The following is a 15,800-nucleotide window of genomic DNA, read 5'->3' as shown; positions in this document are numbered from 1 at the left end:
GAGCGCACAGCCACCGCTTGCTCCTCAGCTCCCTGCAGCGCAGTGGCGCGCATCAGTTCTATTCAGATGGTGTCAACAGGTCCTTGCATTTAGGAGTAGAATGTCTTTTTAAAGTCACCAGGAGTGACCTCAGTCATTCTGTAAACCCCCGCTGCTGAAAAACACCCTAGAGGAAACGCTGCAGGCACACACACGGACAGCTCTCTCTTTGTCAGTCATTCGAATATGCAAGTGGTGTTAATTAGACAACCCTGTCATTAGCTCCATAGTGACAGTGTTTGGGGCAGCTGCTGTAAAGCAGGGCTTAATTGATTCGGTGGTAATTGGCAGTGATCACAAGCTGGCTGCTGTTCTGGCTAGCACACATCCTCTCTACCTCTCTCACTTGCACCGTCTCTTTTTTCACACTCTCTTACTGTGCCTGGAAGGAGAGAATGATCAACGGATACACCCAACCCTCTTTCCTAAGCACAGCTTTTAGCATTTGCCCACCACCCTCTTGCACTCTCCTCCGCTCAGTAACCCTCCTTTCTCTGCTTCTTTCTCCCTCCCTCTGTCACTTTTTCTCTGTGACGCCACAGGGTCCACCTGGTCCCCAAGGCTCTCCTCACCCCCAGCCTCCTCCCCCTAACACTATGATGGGACCCCACAGCCAGGTACCGCTGCTCTCTCAGGGTGTCCCAAATGATTATAGTACACTACATTTGACCAGGGCCCAGGTCAAATGTAGTGCACTATCTAGGGAATGGGGTGTAATTTGGGACACTACGGCTCTCTGTTGGCACTCCTGTTTCTTTATATGCTTTCATATTGGGAAGACATTTCGCCCCACCCATGCCCACTTGATGTATGTCTGTACCCTCTATGTCCTTTGGCTTGATGCTTTTGGCGGCAGTGCATAATCACACTTGTTTTAAAATATGTTATCGGAAACTATACCATTAAGCCTCATTTATAACCTATGCAATTAGCTACGTAAAAAGGCCCGTTCTGCGTACTCTCATAGCCTATTTGTAACACGATACAGCTACGCAGGATCGCCATTTTGTGTAGCTAGTTCTTGTGTTGCATATTTGCATAGGGTAAAAAACTAGGCTATTATGTTCTATTAAAAGTGAAACGTATTCCTCCGTCTGGAAAATCAGTGAGGGGGAAAAATGCATGGCTGTTCAATGTAATTGTTGTTGTGAAGGAAACGCTGATAAATTTATTGCGGTTTAGTCTTTCATGAACCTACGTGTCGCTGGAGGCCCACGAGGTCCCCCTATCAGGATGGGCAATCAGGTAAACAAACTACTGTACCCATAATTCTCCACCACCACTACAGTACTGCCATCAGTTTAACAAAAGAGCCTTACTTCAGTAAGGTTTGATAGCATGTCTTGTCTTGTTTTATTTGACAAGTGTTCACCCATCCCTCTTCTTCCTTGTAGCCTCCTGGCGGTGGCCCTGGCCCCCATCCCATGCTCCAAAACATGGACCACACACGACCACAAGGCCATCCTAACTTGGGACCGATGCAGAGAATGAGTGGCCCTCGAGGCATGGGCCCTATGGGGCCAGGACCCCAGGTAGACCACACTACTGATATGCCCCAATTCTATTATTTTTGTCAGGCTTGCACTGTTACACCCATCTATGAGCAGCTAGTATTTCTCAACAGTTTGCTTGTAGTCTTTCAGACTAGCCCATTCGTTTTTCAAACTGCCTGTGCAACATCACCCTTCCAGTCGGTCTCCTTGGATTCCAAGTTGTTGATTACAGACACCCTCCCCATGAACCATGTCTTTCCAACCCCCCCTCCCCTTTGGTTATGTTATGGTAGTCTGACTCTTGGTTGTCATTGCAGAACTTTGGTGGTGGGATGAGGCCTCCACACAACTCTATGGGCCCCGGGATGCCAGGAGTGAACATGTGAGCCTCCTCTCCATCTTAATACATTATACATCACCAGTGTGTGTTGATATCTAACTGGTTTCTCTCGCTGTATTGCAGGGGCCCAGGTGCTGGACGGCCGTGGCCCAATCCAAACAATGGCAACTCTGTGAGTCCAATTTCCACTTTAGACACACACACACACACACCATGATGTTATCGGCTCAGATTGCACCGGTCTGTGTCCGTCCTCTCTCAGTAAGAGCTCTGGAGGCCCAATGCATTACCAAGTTCTGGATGTAATTGTAGTATTATGTATCCCAGGCTACGTCCTAAATTACGCCATATTCCCTTTCTGGCGTACTACTTTCGCCCAGGGGCCCTTTTGACTCTGTTCAAAAGTAGTGCACTACGTGGAGAATAAGGACACTTGGGACACACCCCGTTGATACTGACGATGATAGGATGATGCTAAAACGATGAATGGTGATGTTTTGAGAGGCGAGTACATAAATCCCTGTTCCTGGGCAGTAATGTTTCTGTTGTGATTGATTCAGATGCCTTACTCATCACCTTCTCCTGGAGCGTACGGGGTAAGCACACTCTCCGATGAGCCCTCACACACAAACGCACACACTGGCCATTACGGCAGTGTTTATATTTCACCCATTTGAAGCCACTATTGTAGTATTGTCTTTCAACAGTCTTAATTGATTGTATTGGTGCAGGTAGAATCTGACCTGATACAGCTGCATTGCCGATGTTGTGGTTTCCTGTTGAATTGTAATAGTTTTGTGTTCTCCTGCCACTCTAAAGGGAGGTTCTGGTGGAGGGGGACCCCCTGGAACCCCTGTTATGCCCAGCCCTGCTGGTAGGTACACCAAATCTTCACAGAGGAACAGGAATGCATGTCAAAATGTCTTGGCAAATAACCTCAGTCTTCAATGACTGTATGCCATCTTTGGCTGTTCTCATTTACCTCACGTACACTCGTCTATTGATCATCATCATCATCATAATCTGGAGTGATTTGTGTATGAACCACTTTTCAGACTCTAACAACTCTGGGGACAATCTCTACACTATGATCAACACTGGACCTGGCAACCGATCAAATGTGAGTCTCCTTCTCGCCCCAGCCCTCTCCTCACATCTGTTGCAGTCACGTTGTTTCCTGTTTCTTCATCGCCAGATGTTTCTTCCAGTCATATCTTTCCGAGTTTTCTCGTCCTCCATAATGAAACTGTGCTGCATCCCAAATGGCACCCTATTCTCTACATGGTGACCTACTTTCGACCAGAGCCTTGGGGGGCTGGTAAGAGGTAGTGCATTATGTAGGGAATAGGGTGCCATTTGGGATGCACACTGTTTCTCCCTGGCCCAGTCTCGTTTGATAGTGGTGCTTGTCCTGTTGACATGTGTACTAAGGCAGCGCTTGTGTCTCCTATGCTGCAGTTCCCTATGGGCCCCGGCTCTGACGGGCCCCTAGGCGCCATGGCGGGCATGGAGCCACACCACATGAATGGATCGCTAGGTAACACTCTACTCCGCCACTGTTACAACACAACAACGCCAGAGCTTCAAGTCTCAATTTGGGATTTGGTTTAGGGAATAACAGTATTGACTAGTGTATGACTGGCTGGGAATACTTGCAGACTCAGTCAATCTGAACGTATGGTACAGTACCAAATGGCACCCCATTCCTTATGTAGTGCACTGCTGACCATGGCCCAAAGGGTTCTGGTGAAAAGGGGTGCACTACATAGTGAATAGTGTGTCATATGGGACGTACACTGTGTAATAGACAAACCCGTGATGTGAAGCAAGGAGACGGATTCTCAGCAGAGGTGCCAGACTTTCGCATAATCTGGCCAAAGACGCAAGGAACACTTCCACTGGGGCACCTTTTGCATTATCACTTCAAGGTTTTAATTTTGGACTGTGAATTGTTCTCTCTCTTTCTTAGGCTCTGGTGACATGGACGGACTCAACAAGGTGAATATTATAACATGGCCATATATCTAGATTCCTATCAAAACATGACAAATCATTTTGACTTCCTTCATAAAACGTAAGCAATACATTTGTTTGCATCTACTACTTATTGTTTAGCCTGGTCCCAGATCTGTTTATGCTCTTTGCCAACTTCATTGCTGTCAATGTCAAGAGTGGACATGATGGCACGACAGACGGGCACTGAGGCGACTGCTAGTGGCCCAATTTACTTACTCTCTTTCCTGCCCTATCGTAGAACTCCCCAAACAATCTAAGTGGCATTAGCAACCCTCCTGGAACCCCGAGGGATGGCGACGAGTTGGGCGGAAACTTCCTGCACTCCTTTCAGAGTGAGAATGTAAGCTCCCTACCCCACCATGCAGCTCTATGGACTGTTTTCATTAGGGCATGCAATAGAAAATGTTTTTAAAATGAGTTGTCCCCTACTTTTTCCTGTGCAGTTTTGTTCCGTTTGATGCCTAATGAACACGACCAAGCTGAGGCCACTGTTGCCAGTAACAAAGCCTATGTGTACTGTAGGGCTTAAAGGGCAGTATTGACTCCAGTGGTGGTACCTTGACAGTCAGGCAAAGCCACAGTGATCCCATCATTGACTCTAGAGTGGCGGTGTAGTGTGGGGGCACTGGGCGGTTGCCAAGTAACAGTTTTGGCTTTGTTTGTGTCAGCCCATTCTAATAGGCTTTCCTGATTTTTAACCCTTTTCCCGTCTGTACCCCTCAGCAGTACTCCCCTACCATGACGATGAGTGTGTGACATCCCCCTCCATCTGCCATCACTGAGGATCTGAGCTCATAACAGGACATGGCCAAAACACATCAGCACAGAACCAGGGACAGAGTGCCATTTTGGTTCCACACAATTCCAGAATGCTGATATACACATTTTCAAAATGGCTGGTGACTTCTGCTCCTCCTCGTTCCAAATGAAGGACAGTTCTTCTATAATCACCACCCCAAGTGTGACGAAACCAGCGACGGAAACTACTGCATACATGACACGTGCTTTAATTATTGCTTTGTAGTGCAAGTAGTGCAGAACCCGTTTCAGCTTTTGCCACCTAAAACACTGAAGTGTGCATTGTGAACTAGGAGAAATGTATCTTTTTGTTTTCATTTTTCTGATCCCGCGCTCAGCCACATGTAGTATGTCACAAGACTAGTCTGAAAACATGGCGTCTGAATCTGCCTGTAACTCTGTGACCACTCCATTGAATGACTTTGTCCCGATGTACTAGCCCCCAACTATTTAGCCACATTTTCAAAGGGAAGTGGTGCGATCGAATTGGGCCTTAGTAAGAATAGGGCCTGTAACAGTTTCGAAGTGCTCAGCGAGGGTTTTTAAAATGTCGGATCGGATGCGATGCGTCGATAGGGAATGTGTTTTGTGGGTTCTGTTTTTGTCGAGGAGAGCGATCTTATTCTGCACTGGTTTTATGTTGCTTTTTATTTAAACAGTCGGACTGCTGTTCTTGTTCTGTCAAGGGGAAAGCTAACTTGGGCTAAACCATGGGTGTGGATTCAATGGGGGTGGGGTGGGGAGGGTGCATGACTAAGATCTTTGTACAACATACTACCTAGTGCTGCTCCAGTCCACATGTGGTGTGTTTAACCTCTTCCCTGCCTGTGCTTAACACTCTGTGCCCTTTTTTCTCACCATCGTTGTAGCAGTCTGTTTTCCTACTGTTCCATCACGGTGATGATGAAAGTTAAACCCATTGTTACCTGAGATACAGATTGGTAGTTTTTTTTTTTTTTTTTCTCAATGTATTTGTTTGGTTATTTTTTTAAATATTTTGATACAAATTTGACTACGTGTATTGGCCCAGTTATTTCAAGATTAGTTAAAGCTTTGTAAACCAATTCTAGTATCATAAACTTAGCGGCAGTCTTGTAAATGTGAATGTTTATTTCATTTTCTGTGAATATTAAGCATTATACACCTGTTGCTGGTATATATATTTTTTTTCAAATTGGGGGAAAGAGTGCTGTTAATATAATTTTACAATAACTTAACTTCTTGTCCATTTCCTTTTTTCCCTGTTTGCCACTTTTCAAAGCAAGTAGGGTGATTTGGACACTATTTAATTACCTTGACACTCTCTCACTCATGTTTTACAATCCTTGTCTGGAACACATTCATTTCCATTCTAAATCCTATTTTCCCTTACACTAACCTTAACCCCTAACCTAAAATAACTGTTTTATTATCTGTGTGGAGATTTCTGGTACCCACGAAGATAGTAATACAAGCAGCCACACACACACACACACACACACGTTCACAAAACACCATAACTCACTCCAAATGTCTGACAATAGATATCAGGGAAGTGTCCAAGGGAAGACTTAGTAACAAATATTTAAACCTCACAACTTGTATACATAAATACATTTGTTTTATTCAAGTACACTCCAAATATGATTATTACTGTTTTACAAAGAACAGCAGATGAGTCGTTCATACAAATTGGACAGACAGTAAGTGACTGTAGTGCTGGTGACCTCTAGTTCAAGGTATGCTTCCCAAGTGGCACCCTTTAACCTATTTAATGCACTACTTTCAACTAGGGACCATAGTGCACTACTTTTGACCAGAGGTCTATATAGGGAATAGGGTGCCATTTGGGATGCATACCCTGTGTTATTTTTTTCGGACCACTTTCATATATCGGATTAGGGCCTTTGTCAACTTCTACCTTACTCGAAGTACAGAACATCTCTTGGCTCTGGTAGGTGTGGGCAACACAGGTGTCTGTATGGGGATCCCAGAGACTACGACTAGCCAGTACGAGCCCTCCATATCCTTGCTGCCCCTCTGGACCCAGCTGGCCTAGCGCCACAGTACACACCAGCCGGTAGCGGTCAGGACACACAGTCCTCATCAGAGCCTTCACCTCCTCACTCAGCGCCTTGACCAGACCACCACAGGAGGGGGCGCTATAATCCATGGCCTCCAGCCGAGATGACAGGAAGTCCTGCCGCATCCGATGGACCAGGCCGCAGGGGAACTTCTCGGCAGGCTGGGCCGAACCTGCTGGCACCTGAAGAGTAGAGGTGAATCCCAAACATATTTCCTTGATTTCTCAAGCCCCCACCAAGGGGCACACCATGTGAGCCATGGAAACATGGCTCACTCGAGACACGCTATCGGAGTCGGTACAGCCGGCTGAGTCCTCACTTTCTGCTCCAAAGTGCATTGGAGGACAAGATCTGGGATTCCTCCCCTCTGCTGTTCTCCTCCAATGCACTTTGGGAAGGTGAGGAGAGAAGACATGAAGAATCAAGGACCTAAAATTGAGATTGAATCCGAAGAGACAGCCAGGGATGTGTCTTAACAGTCTAAAATGCCTCTGTCTTATCTCATTTATGGGCACTGCTCTGAAAACACAGGAAATGCGAATGCAACATGACGGTTGGCCACCAGGAATTTGCCTTTGTCTGTCCGGTTTCTTCTATATCAGTGCAGATGAAGGAAATGAGATGAAACAAAGCCACTTTAGACTGAGATATGCCCAGGCCAGGGGGAGGGGTAAATGTTGGCTAAGTGGCTAGACTACTGGTGAAAGATCAGGGCTGTTCTGTTCAACTTTAGCGTGTAGCTATATGTATGTGTTGATCTGACCTGCTCATTGACTATAACAATAGGTTTCCTTGCCGGGATGTTCCTCATTGCAATCTTCAGTGCAATGCGTTCCTGAGTACACACAATTAAAAACTTAACAGAGCGATCCAGTATGACAACAGGGTCATATTTATTAGTGAACACTAAATACGGAAAACGAAAACAAGGACAGGTTCAGGTCGTCCCATACCGTTGCTTCCATTTTGTTCCTAGTGAATACGACCAATGTCTACTTATGTTCTATATCCATCATTTATTCATCCGAATGAATACAACGTGAAGGTTAAAAAGAGATACTTCACTGGCAGACTGTAGTGATTCAATTAGGTATTCAATGAGAAACACTTGGTCATGTTCAGTAGGGCCCACCATTGCAAAACAGTTTGCATCAACATGCATTTATATTCACAGTGAACTTCCCAGTTTCACTCTGTTCTTAAATGTTTTCTTCCTACTGAACATGTCCCATTGGTTTGAATGGGTCCTCTGGCTCCTTGAGGGGCTTTACCTTGACTACGTCCCAAATTACAACCTATTCCCTATGTAGTGCGCTACTTGTGACCAGAGCCCTTGTCAAAAGTAGTGCACTATGTAGGGAATACTGTGCCCCCACCTTGAGTGCCTTGGAGAACTTCTGGGTGGCGACGAGCCCTTTCAGGCTGAAGAGGACCTGGGGTTTAGTGTGGGCATGAGCCTGGCTGGGAGCTGGCCTAGACGACTGCCTACGGAGCAATGAAGGGGCTCCCCCTGACACCTGTGATTAACATATAGACACAAAAGATCAGTGGACACACCATTTGAATAATAAACATCTAGTAGATACACTAAGAAGACATTCATCATTGTGTACTTTCTGTTTCAAGGCTGGACACAAAAACATTCCAAATTGATCAGGCAACACTCATGTACTGTTTTATTTTTTATTTTGTCCCCCATTACAATAGTTATAGGTTTATATGGTGCCTTGTTGTACCTCTACTGCTCTTCTCCTGGCTCTCTCTCACTGAGGCAGTGGCTGGAACCTCGCTGCCTCTGGCGTGCTTGGCTGCCATTTCTAAACAGTGGCGGTAAGTTCAAGTGATGATGTCCACACCACATATTTTTTTGCCCATTTAGCCCATAAACCACACATTTGAAAATAATTTCAATTTTAAACAACTGTAAACCGTTAAATATGTCACTGATATTGACGCTAAGCAAATAATCAATATCTACTATACAAAATGTCTTGTTTTACAATGCAACATAGATTTGATCCATCTATGCTAATAGTGCACCATCCAATAGAGCTCGGCGACCCACTACAGATGAATAGATGGTTCTGCCGAGGTTTTGCTCTTACCTGCCCAGGTTGGCTCTGCTGCAATGGGGAATGGACAGGAGCAATCGTTACACTCGTACCTGTTCCCTCCCCCTTATGTGCTTTCTGTGGATTGCCTTTGCTACTCAGCCCCCCTCACCTTGCATTGTAGCACTGCCAAGTTCCTGTCACTGTACAAAAATATTTACAGCAAACCAATATAAGGATCTGCATTTATTCTGCACACTGGGCAAGCCCATCCCTCTACTATGCTCAGGGCTGTGTTCCAATCGAAAAGCTCATCCACTTGTCCCAGCTATTGCCCACTTCTCTCCTCTCTGATTCTGCAACCACTGGATAGCTGTAGTGATTGGGCAATAGATTCATATAGTTCATATAGAGTTTCATATAGCTCTCACCTATTTAGTTATTTCAGATTTGCTAAGGGGGAAACAGTGTGGAAGGATACAACATTTTTGGATTAAAATGCAGCCAGTCTTGTAGGGGAGAGGTCTGACAGACATCTAGCATGTTGACTCCTGCCTCACAATAGGAACTAGGCCTAAACTGTTCCAGTGAATCCAGTCGTTTTTCCTCACTTCACGTGTCCCAAATGGCACGCTAGTCCTGTTGCAATGCACTACTTTTGACCAGGGCCCATAGGGATCTGGTCAAAAGCAGTGTACTGTAAAGGAAATAGGATGTGATTTGGGACACATCCACTGAAACAGGATGTGGCCTGGCTGGGGACGAGCCAACCAACCTCTCCCTCGCTGGCTTAGGTCCTCCTCACAAGATTGTTTGGAAAGTTGTAGCAAAACTAAACAGTTTGTTCACCGTATCCTAGTAATTCACATATAACCTTGAGTTATGCCTCCAGGTTTCTCTTTGATTTTTGCATTGTGCTTTTTTATTTGTGTGCTTATGTCTTACGAGCCGAGGCTGTCATGGGAATACTATACACTGCATGGAGCCAGATTATTGATTTATCTTGTAAAAATGGGTGGATGTTTGTTCCGTTTGTGGTCTTGGTCCCGTTCCAGGCCGACATTATATTGCATCAACCAATGGTGGCACGCCACGTAATTGACTGTGCAGTCGGGTATCAGATTCCTATATCATATGATGTGGTTAGCTGAATGTGTAGCACCTATCCAGGCGTTTTTAGATCTGGCAGGCGTCTGCAATGTTTATTTTTACTGCTTGGGAGGTGACCTGTTCAATAACAACAAGGGGAGGCACGGCCTATGTCCCAAATGGTAGTCAATTCCCATATAGTGCACCATATTGGGAATAGGGTGCCATTTGGGACAGGCCCAGGGCGAGGCACAGTCATGTGACGTGCAGATGGACTGATGAGAACAACTTCTTTATGTCTCATCTTCTGTTACGATACACTGATTTGACAAATGACATACTGACCAGGTGAAAGCTGTGATCCCTTACCGATGTTGCTGTTAAAATCCACTTCAAATCAGTGTAGATGGCGAGACAGGTTAGAGGAGGATTTTTAAGCCTTGAGACATGAATTATCATTCAGAGGGTGAATGGGCAAGACAAAAGATTTAAGTGCCTTTGAACGGGATATGGTAGTAGGTGCCAGGCACACCGGTTTGTGTCAAGAACTGCAATGCTGCTGAGTTTCACACTCAACAGTTTTCCGTGTGCATCAAGAATGGTTCACCAGGTCATCCAGCCAACGTGACAAAACTGTGGGAAGCGTCGGAGTCAACATTGGTCAGCAGCCCTGTGGAACACTGTCAACTGACACCTTGTAGAGTCCATGCCCCGACAAATAGAGGCTGTTCTGAGGGCAACTCATTTTAGGAAGGTGTTCCTATCGTTTGGTATACTCAGTGTATGAAGTCAATAATCTTGTGAGAATTTTGAACAATTAATCATATAATGAAAACATGCAAATATATATATAATTTTTTAAATAAACAATGATCCCAAGGGCAACATCAGTTTTTAATAAGCAGGTATATCCTCATCACAACAACATGCTCTAAATGCTCCTAAATTATTTAGCAACAAAACTGCTTTCAGTTCATCAAATTACAATGACCAGAGGTTTGCACTGTAATCATCATGGAAAAAGAAGTTGTATCCCAAAGTAACTTATGAACATTCATAGACAATGTATCAAGACAATGTTTACAGATATGCCAGTGCAATTAATATATGGCTATTACACATCAACTAGACCGACCTACATTTGAGAAATTCTTAATGTTATGTAAAGTACAAGATCCCGTACCTAATATATATTGATAATCTAGCAGCCAAAAGGCTTGTTTCACACTCGGCCCTTAGAAAAGGTATGATAGTGCAGTTATGTCAATACAATATAACAACTCTGACCTGAACCGCAACCTGGATTTTTACTAAAGGTCAGAATTAACAACCACCTTTATTTCCTATGATAAGTTCCTTGTTTTATCAACCCATCCATTCTGATTGAATGGTCTCTCTCCAGGTTTCTCCTCATCGGGTTACAGAGACCATAGGCTTGATCTGTGTCTGTCACTAAAAAACATAGTCTCCAAACTAAAAAGGTGGATAATTGGGATGCCAGAGAGCAGAATTGCACATAATAATATGGGCATGAGATAAGATAACAAAAAATAACAGAAAAAGAGTTAAAATGACAGATGTGATTCACCTCTTCCTACTTCATTTTCTCCAGGAAGGAACGCACCTCCTCAGGGCTGTAGCCTCTTGGCCCAATCTTTCCCTGGTAACAGACAGAAGACTGGTGATTTAGACAGGAGCAACAAGTAGATTTATTGGTGAACTGTGAGACAGACTCCTCTCTATGAGACTCACAAAAGAAAGTGAGAGATTCAGGTGCCTAACAGGTCTTATAGGCCTATACCTTTGTATGATATGGTTGTACCTATATTTATGTTATTTATTTGTATACATTTTTTAATCCCAGGCCCCGTCCCCGCAGAAGGTCTTTTGGTAGGCCGTCATTGTAAATAACAATTTGTTGACTGACTTGCCTAGTTAAAAAAAGGTTAAATAAAAATACAATAAAATACCTGTGTAACAGAAGTTCAACAGCCTTCACTGTGTTCCAAATATCCTTTCCCATAAGTCTGAAAAACTACTGAGTCAGGATGTGTCCATGTGAGCCAGAAAGCAAAGAATGCTTTGGCAGGATTCCAAAAACTCCAGACAAGAAGTGCACCTTGATTTCTCTTTACATTTGCGCACCATCAGTTTTGTTACGCAGATTTTTTTTAAATCATTTGATCTATGTTTTGTCTTTTTTACTTAACACTTAAATGTTCTTAACTGTCCTTACCTTATAAACAACCTTTCCTGCCTGCAGCACATACAGCCGCTCTGGAATAGCACCATATTTACTAGCTGTGGTGTCTTTCATTTCATCCACTACGATGGGGCACAGGGGGTCCTCTTTGACCAGGAACTGTGCTGCAGCCAGCCGCTCCTCCTGGTTTCGGTGTTTAGTAATGTCAACGTTGTTGGCAAAGACCCAACCATCTGAAGCAGAGAGAAAATCACAGTGAGGATTGTAGTGGCTTGATATTTGTGAAGCCTAGGCTATATACCTTATTTTAATATAACCGATTATTAAACAAAAGCCACAATCAGTTATAATTCTTAAATTAGCGTTATAATAATTGCCATCATCACATAGGTCTATATGATCTTGTACTATTCATTTGACCAATAACATAGTCCCCAGGCTAATTGAGCAAAGGTGGATATTTGACCGGATGTCCGGATATTTGACCAATGACCACCTCCACATCATTCACCTGTTGAATGCGCCTCGGCAATGTAGACCACCAGGAAGTCTGCCACATCGCCGAAGTCCTTGACGAGTTGCTTGAACTCGCAAAGTTTATACATGAACGGGGGTCAGGTACAACTTCCAAAACTCAACACCAGTGGTCTGTTGTCTGACAGACAAAAAAAAAGAGAGAACATTATTGTAGCCTAGTATTTAGAAAGGAAATTGATCAAATAACTGGCATGATACTACTGACTATACTGCACACGAGCAGTCGTCTACTCACCTTTCAAATAGTTGTAGATACTGGTAATCTTGCCGTCCAATGTAATCACTGGTGAGTCGGGAGCATTGTTGCCCACAAAAGCTTCTTGACCGACATTAGTCCACATGTGCCCTAGGATGGTCTTGACAAAATTCCATGACATAAAAGTCGGTCCCCAATCTTCATACTTGAACTTCGGATTCTGGGTCATAGTTACCTTTTCGCCCATTTTTAAGATAAGTTTCTTGGTCAAGCTTCGTGAAATCAAATTCAGAAGCGTGAGAAAGACAAATTGCATGAACGCAAAGCAAAATAAACATGGCATTGACAGATAAATGAACCATTTCCATATTAATATCATATTTTTCTTTGGTGCTCAGCGAAACAATAGCCTATGCGTGATTTATAGTCTATTTTATGGCCGAGTGGAACGTTGTGCAAACAAACACTCCCTCATCGACCGCCTTTGTGGGCTTTTGACTAAACGTTACTTTTACCCCTGACATGTATGCGATTTGACAGAGTAAAGTAGAATGTTGTTAATAGATTTTGGCCTATTTTTTTTTTTTTACACCATACTGCTTGAGCCCATCCATGTATTTGAGATCCATTTTGGATAATTTGGACGATTGAATTTACCGTAAACTACCCCTTGTGAGCGCACTTAACAAATGTATCTCTAGGACTAGGAATAAGAAGTGCGTGTGTGTGTTGACCAGACACTGAATCATCCACTAGATGTCACTCCTCAGCCGTACTTCACTGATATTCATGTCCGCTATTGTCGTCAACCAGTATACTATATGGTCGTTCCATTTGATTTCAATAACTTTCCATACATATTTGCCCATGGTAGAAGTTGTCTTCAAGTGATGCCGATACCCCACCCTACCACTAGGCCTCCATGTCTTTATCACTTTATCTCTTACAAACAAGGCTGTCAAATTGTCTATAAACATGTAAACTCCTGTTTTTTCCCCCATCTATATGTTGTAGTTTAACCCCTTTTTTTAACATAATCTGAGGTGTTTGTGTTGTGCTCACAATCGGTCGAGACATAGCATAGCTAGATCACTACCAGCAATTTAGCTGGTACATAGTTGAAATTCAAGTTGAACAAAAATAAGACAGCTGTCCACTAAGTAAACTTAAATGAACATATTTTGTATTGCCTTACAAATGTTTTGGGTATGACCCCTTCTTCAGAATGCATAGGAGGCAATGTTACAACAACATATACAGGCCACACACAAGGGGGTGTAATTATAGATTCACAAAGTCAATATTGGCCCAATCAAAAAGATCCCAGCAGAGGGAGCTTTGGGGAAAAAAAAACATGAAAATACACTGACTACACCAAACATTAGGAACACCTTTCTAATATTGACTCTACAAGGAGTCAGTCAGCAGCGTTCCACAGGGATGGTGGCTCACGTTGACGCCAATGCTTCCCGCAGTTGTGTCAAGTTGACTGGATGACCTTTTGGTGGTCGACCATTCTTGATACACACGGAAAACTGTTGAGCGTGAAAAACCCAGCAGCATTGCAGTTCTTGACACAAACCGGTGCGCCTGGCACCTACTACCATACCCTGTTCAAAGACACTTAAATATTTTGTCTTGCACATTCACCCTCTGAATGGCACACATAAACAATCAATGTCTCAAGGCTTAAAAATCCTTATTTTAACCTGTCTCCTCCCCTTCATCTACACTGATTGAAGCAGATCAACAAGTGACATCAATAAGGGATCATAGCTTTAACCTGGATTCACCTGGTCACTCTATGTCATGGAAAGAGCAGGTGTTCTTAATGTTTTGTATACTCAGTGTTTTCACAAACAAACAATAAAGATACATTATGATATCAGCCTAAATGTTAGGAGCATATGTATACTCAGCCTACATATTTATAGCCTTCTACAACAAAAAAACAAGAAAAGGAAACATTATTTTTTGAGACCTGCTGGGGCAAAGGGTGCCCAAGCGATCTATCCAATGCGTCTCTCTTTAAAGAAGTACTTTATCCCTATCTTCTATACCCTTCACTAATCAACGCCCAAATTAACGTAGGGCACATAGTTTGTGATTATGGCAATTGAAATGCTGGCAACAGGTGATTTTTCATTGTGGTTACGAATGGAGGCAATCATGCAAACAAATCCTTGTCTTAAGTTCACGTTTGGTCTTACCCACATAATAAAAGTTACAGCAACACTTAAGGAGATGTACAACATATTTGTGTTACAAGTTATTTTTACCTCCAACCTCTGATCATGGCATTACAGTGAACACTGTTGTGACAAGGGAAATTGCCATCAGGAATGCGAGAAATGAACCTTTAAATTACTACCACAAAGATGGCCACCGGTCAACCCACCTGAATGTCCACATGAATAGGACGTTCTATTCTATTATCTATATTTCTATGATTTCAATAGGTTTCCCATTGAAGATCGATAGCATAATTTAAAACAACTGATATATTCCCATTCAAGTCCACATTCGCTGATGTGTGGACCTCCAACCATCTTTGTGCTACCAGTTGAAAGTATATATAATAATAAAATGTTATTTTATTCCATTTTAGTACATTTATCAGCCAAAACATGGCACGCATGGTTCACCCACCCCGTATTCAAGAGCATGCTGTGTCTCAACCAATGGCGGGCACAACACAAACATCTCAGATGATGTAACATAGGGTCTAAGCTACAACATATGCTAAAATGAATAATAAAAACAGAGTTCAGACATTTTTAGAAACATTTTTATAAATTAGTTTGACAACCCTGTTTGTAAGCTTTTAAATGATATCAAACTCAAATGTTTATCTTATCCAGAGATGAAGACACACACATATTACATCTGCACCCGTGCTTCTACATCTGCATTGCTTGCTGTTTGGGGTTTTAGGCTGTTTTTTCTTTGTATAGCACTTTGTGACATCTGCTGAT

At 43.3% G+C, this 15,800-nt stretch overlaps 2 protein-coding genes and 1 long non-coding RNA gene across 8 annotated transcripts in view; 1 reads left to right on the top strand and 2 right to left on the bottom strand.

The window, feature by feature from the left end:
• LOC112250648 (single-stranded DNA-binding protein 3) overlaps positions 1-5,903 on the top strand; it is a 31,881-nt gene extending 25,978 nt beyond the window's left edge. Inside the window, exons 6-17 of one of the 6 annotated variants that reach the window (XM_024420970.2) lie at positions 582-656; positions 1,222-1,284; positions 1,434-1,571; positions 1,850-1,914; positions 1,996-2,044; positions 2,433-2,468; positions 2,692-2,746; positions 2,928-2,992; positions 3,331-3,409; positions 3,842-3,870; positions 4,127-4,228; positions 4,615-5,903. In XM_024420970.2, coding sequence (XP_024276738.1) covers positions 582-656; positions 1,222-1,284; positions 1,434-1,571; positions 1,850-1,914; positions 1,996-2,044; positions 2,433-2,468; positions 2,692-2,746; positions 2,928-2,992; positions 3,331-3,409; positions 3,842-3,870; positions 4,127-4,228; positions 4,615-4,644 — 786 coding nt within the window. In that variant the 3' untranslated portion in view covers positions 4,645-5,903. Of the gene's footprint in view, positions 1-581; positions 657-1,221; positions 1,285-1,433; positions 1,572-1,849; positions 1,915-1,995; positions 2,045-2,432; positions 2,469-2,691; positions 2,747-2,927; positions 2,993-3,330; positions 3,410-3,841; positions 3,871-4,126; positions 4,229-4,611 lie in introns of all 6 variants that reach the window. The other 5 variants (XM_024420969.2, XM_024420972.2, XM_024420971.2 and 2 more) reach the window with 5 other exon arrangements.
• A 993-nt stretch (positions 5,904-6,896) lies between these two features.
• On the bottom strand, positions 6,897-10,284 carry LOC112250647. Its single transcript, XR_006083428.1, has 3 exons — positions 8,855-10,284; positions 8,486-8,566; positions 6,897-8,266 (listed from the first exon to the last, which is right to left on the bottom strand). It is a non-coding gene; the product is annotated as an uncharacterized LOC112250647 (long non-coding RNA).
• Positions 10,285-10,764: 480 nt separating this feature from the next.
• dio1 (iodothyronine deiodinase 1) lies at positions 10,765-13,349 on the bottom strand. Its single transcript, XM_024420967.2, has 4 exons — positions 12,865-13,349; positions 12,604-12,747; positions 12,126-12,325; positions 10,765-11,549 (listed from the first exon to the last, which is right to left on the bottom strand). Exons 1-4 carry the CDS (start codon positions 13,202-13,204, stop codon positions 11,484-11,486), a joined length of 750 nt encoding a protein of 249 aa, XP_024276735.1. The 5' UTR covers positions 13,205-13,349; the 3' UTR covers positions 10,765-11,483.
• Positions 13,350-15,800: the final 2,451 nt, after the last annotated feature.

The sequence above is a fragment of the Oncorhynchus tshawytscha genome, linkage group LG05, assembly GCF_018296145.1.
Source record: "Oncorhynchus tshawytscha isolate Ot180627B linkage group LG05, Otsh_v2.0, whole genome shotgun sequence".
NCBI lineage: Eukaryota > Metazoa > Chordata > Actinopteri > Salmoniformes > Salmonidae > Oncorhynchus > Oncorhynchus tshawytscha.
The sequence above is the reverse complement of the archived record's forward strand: the minus strand, read 5'-3'. Positions and strand labels throughout refer to the sequence as shown.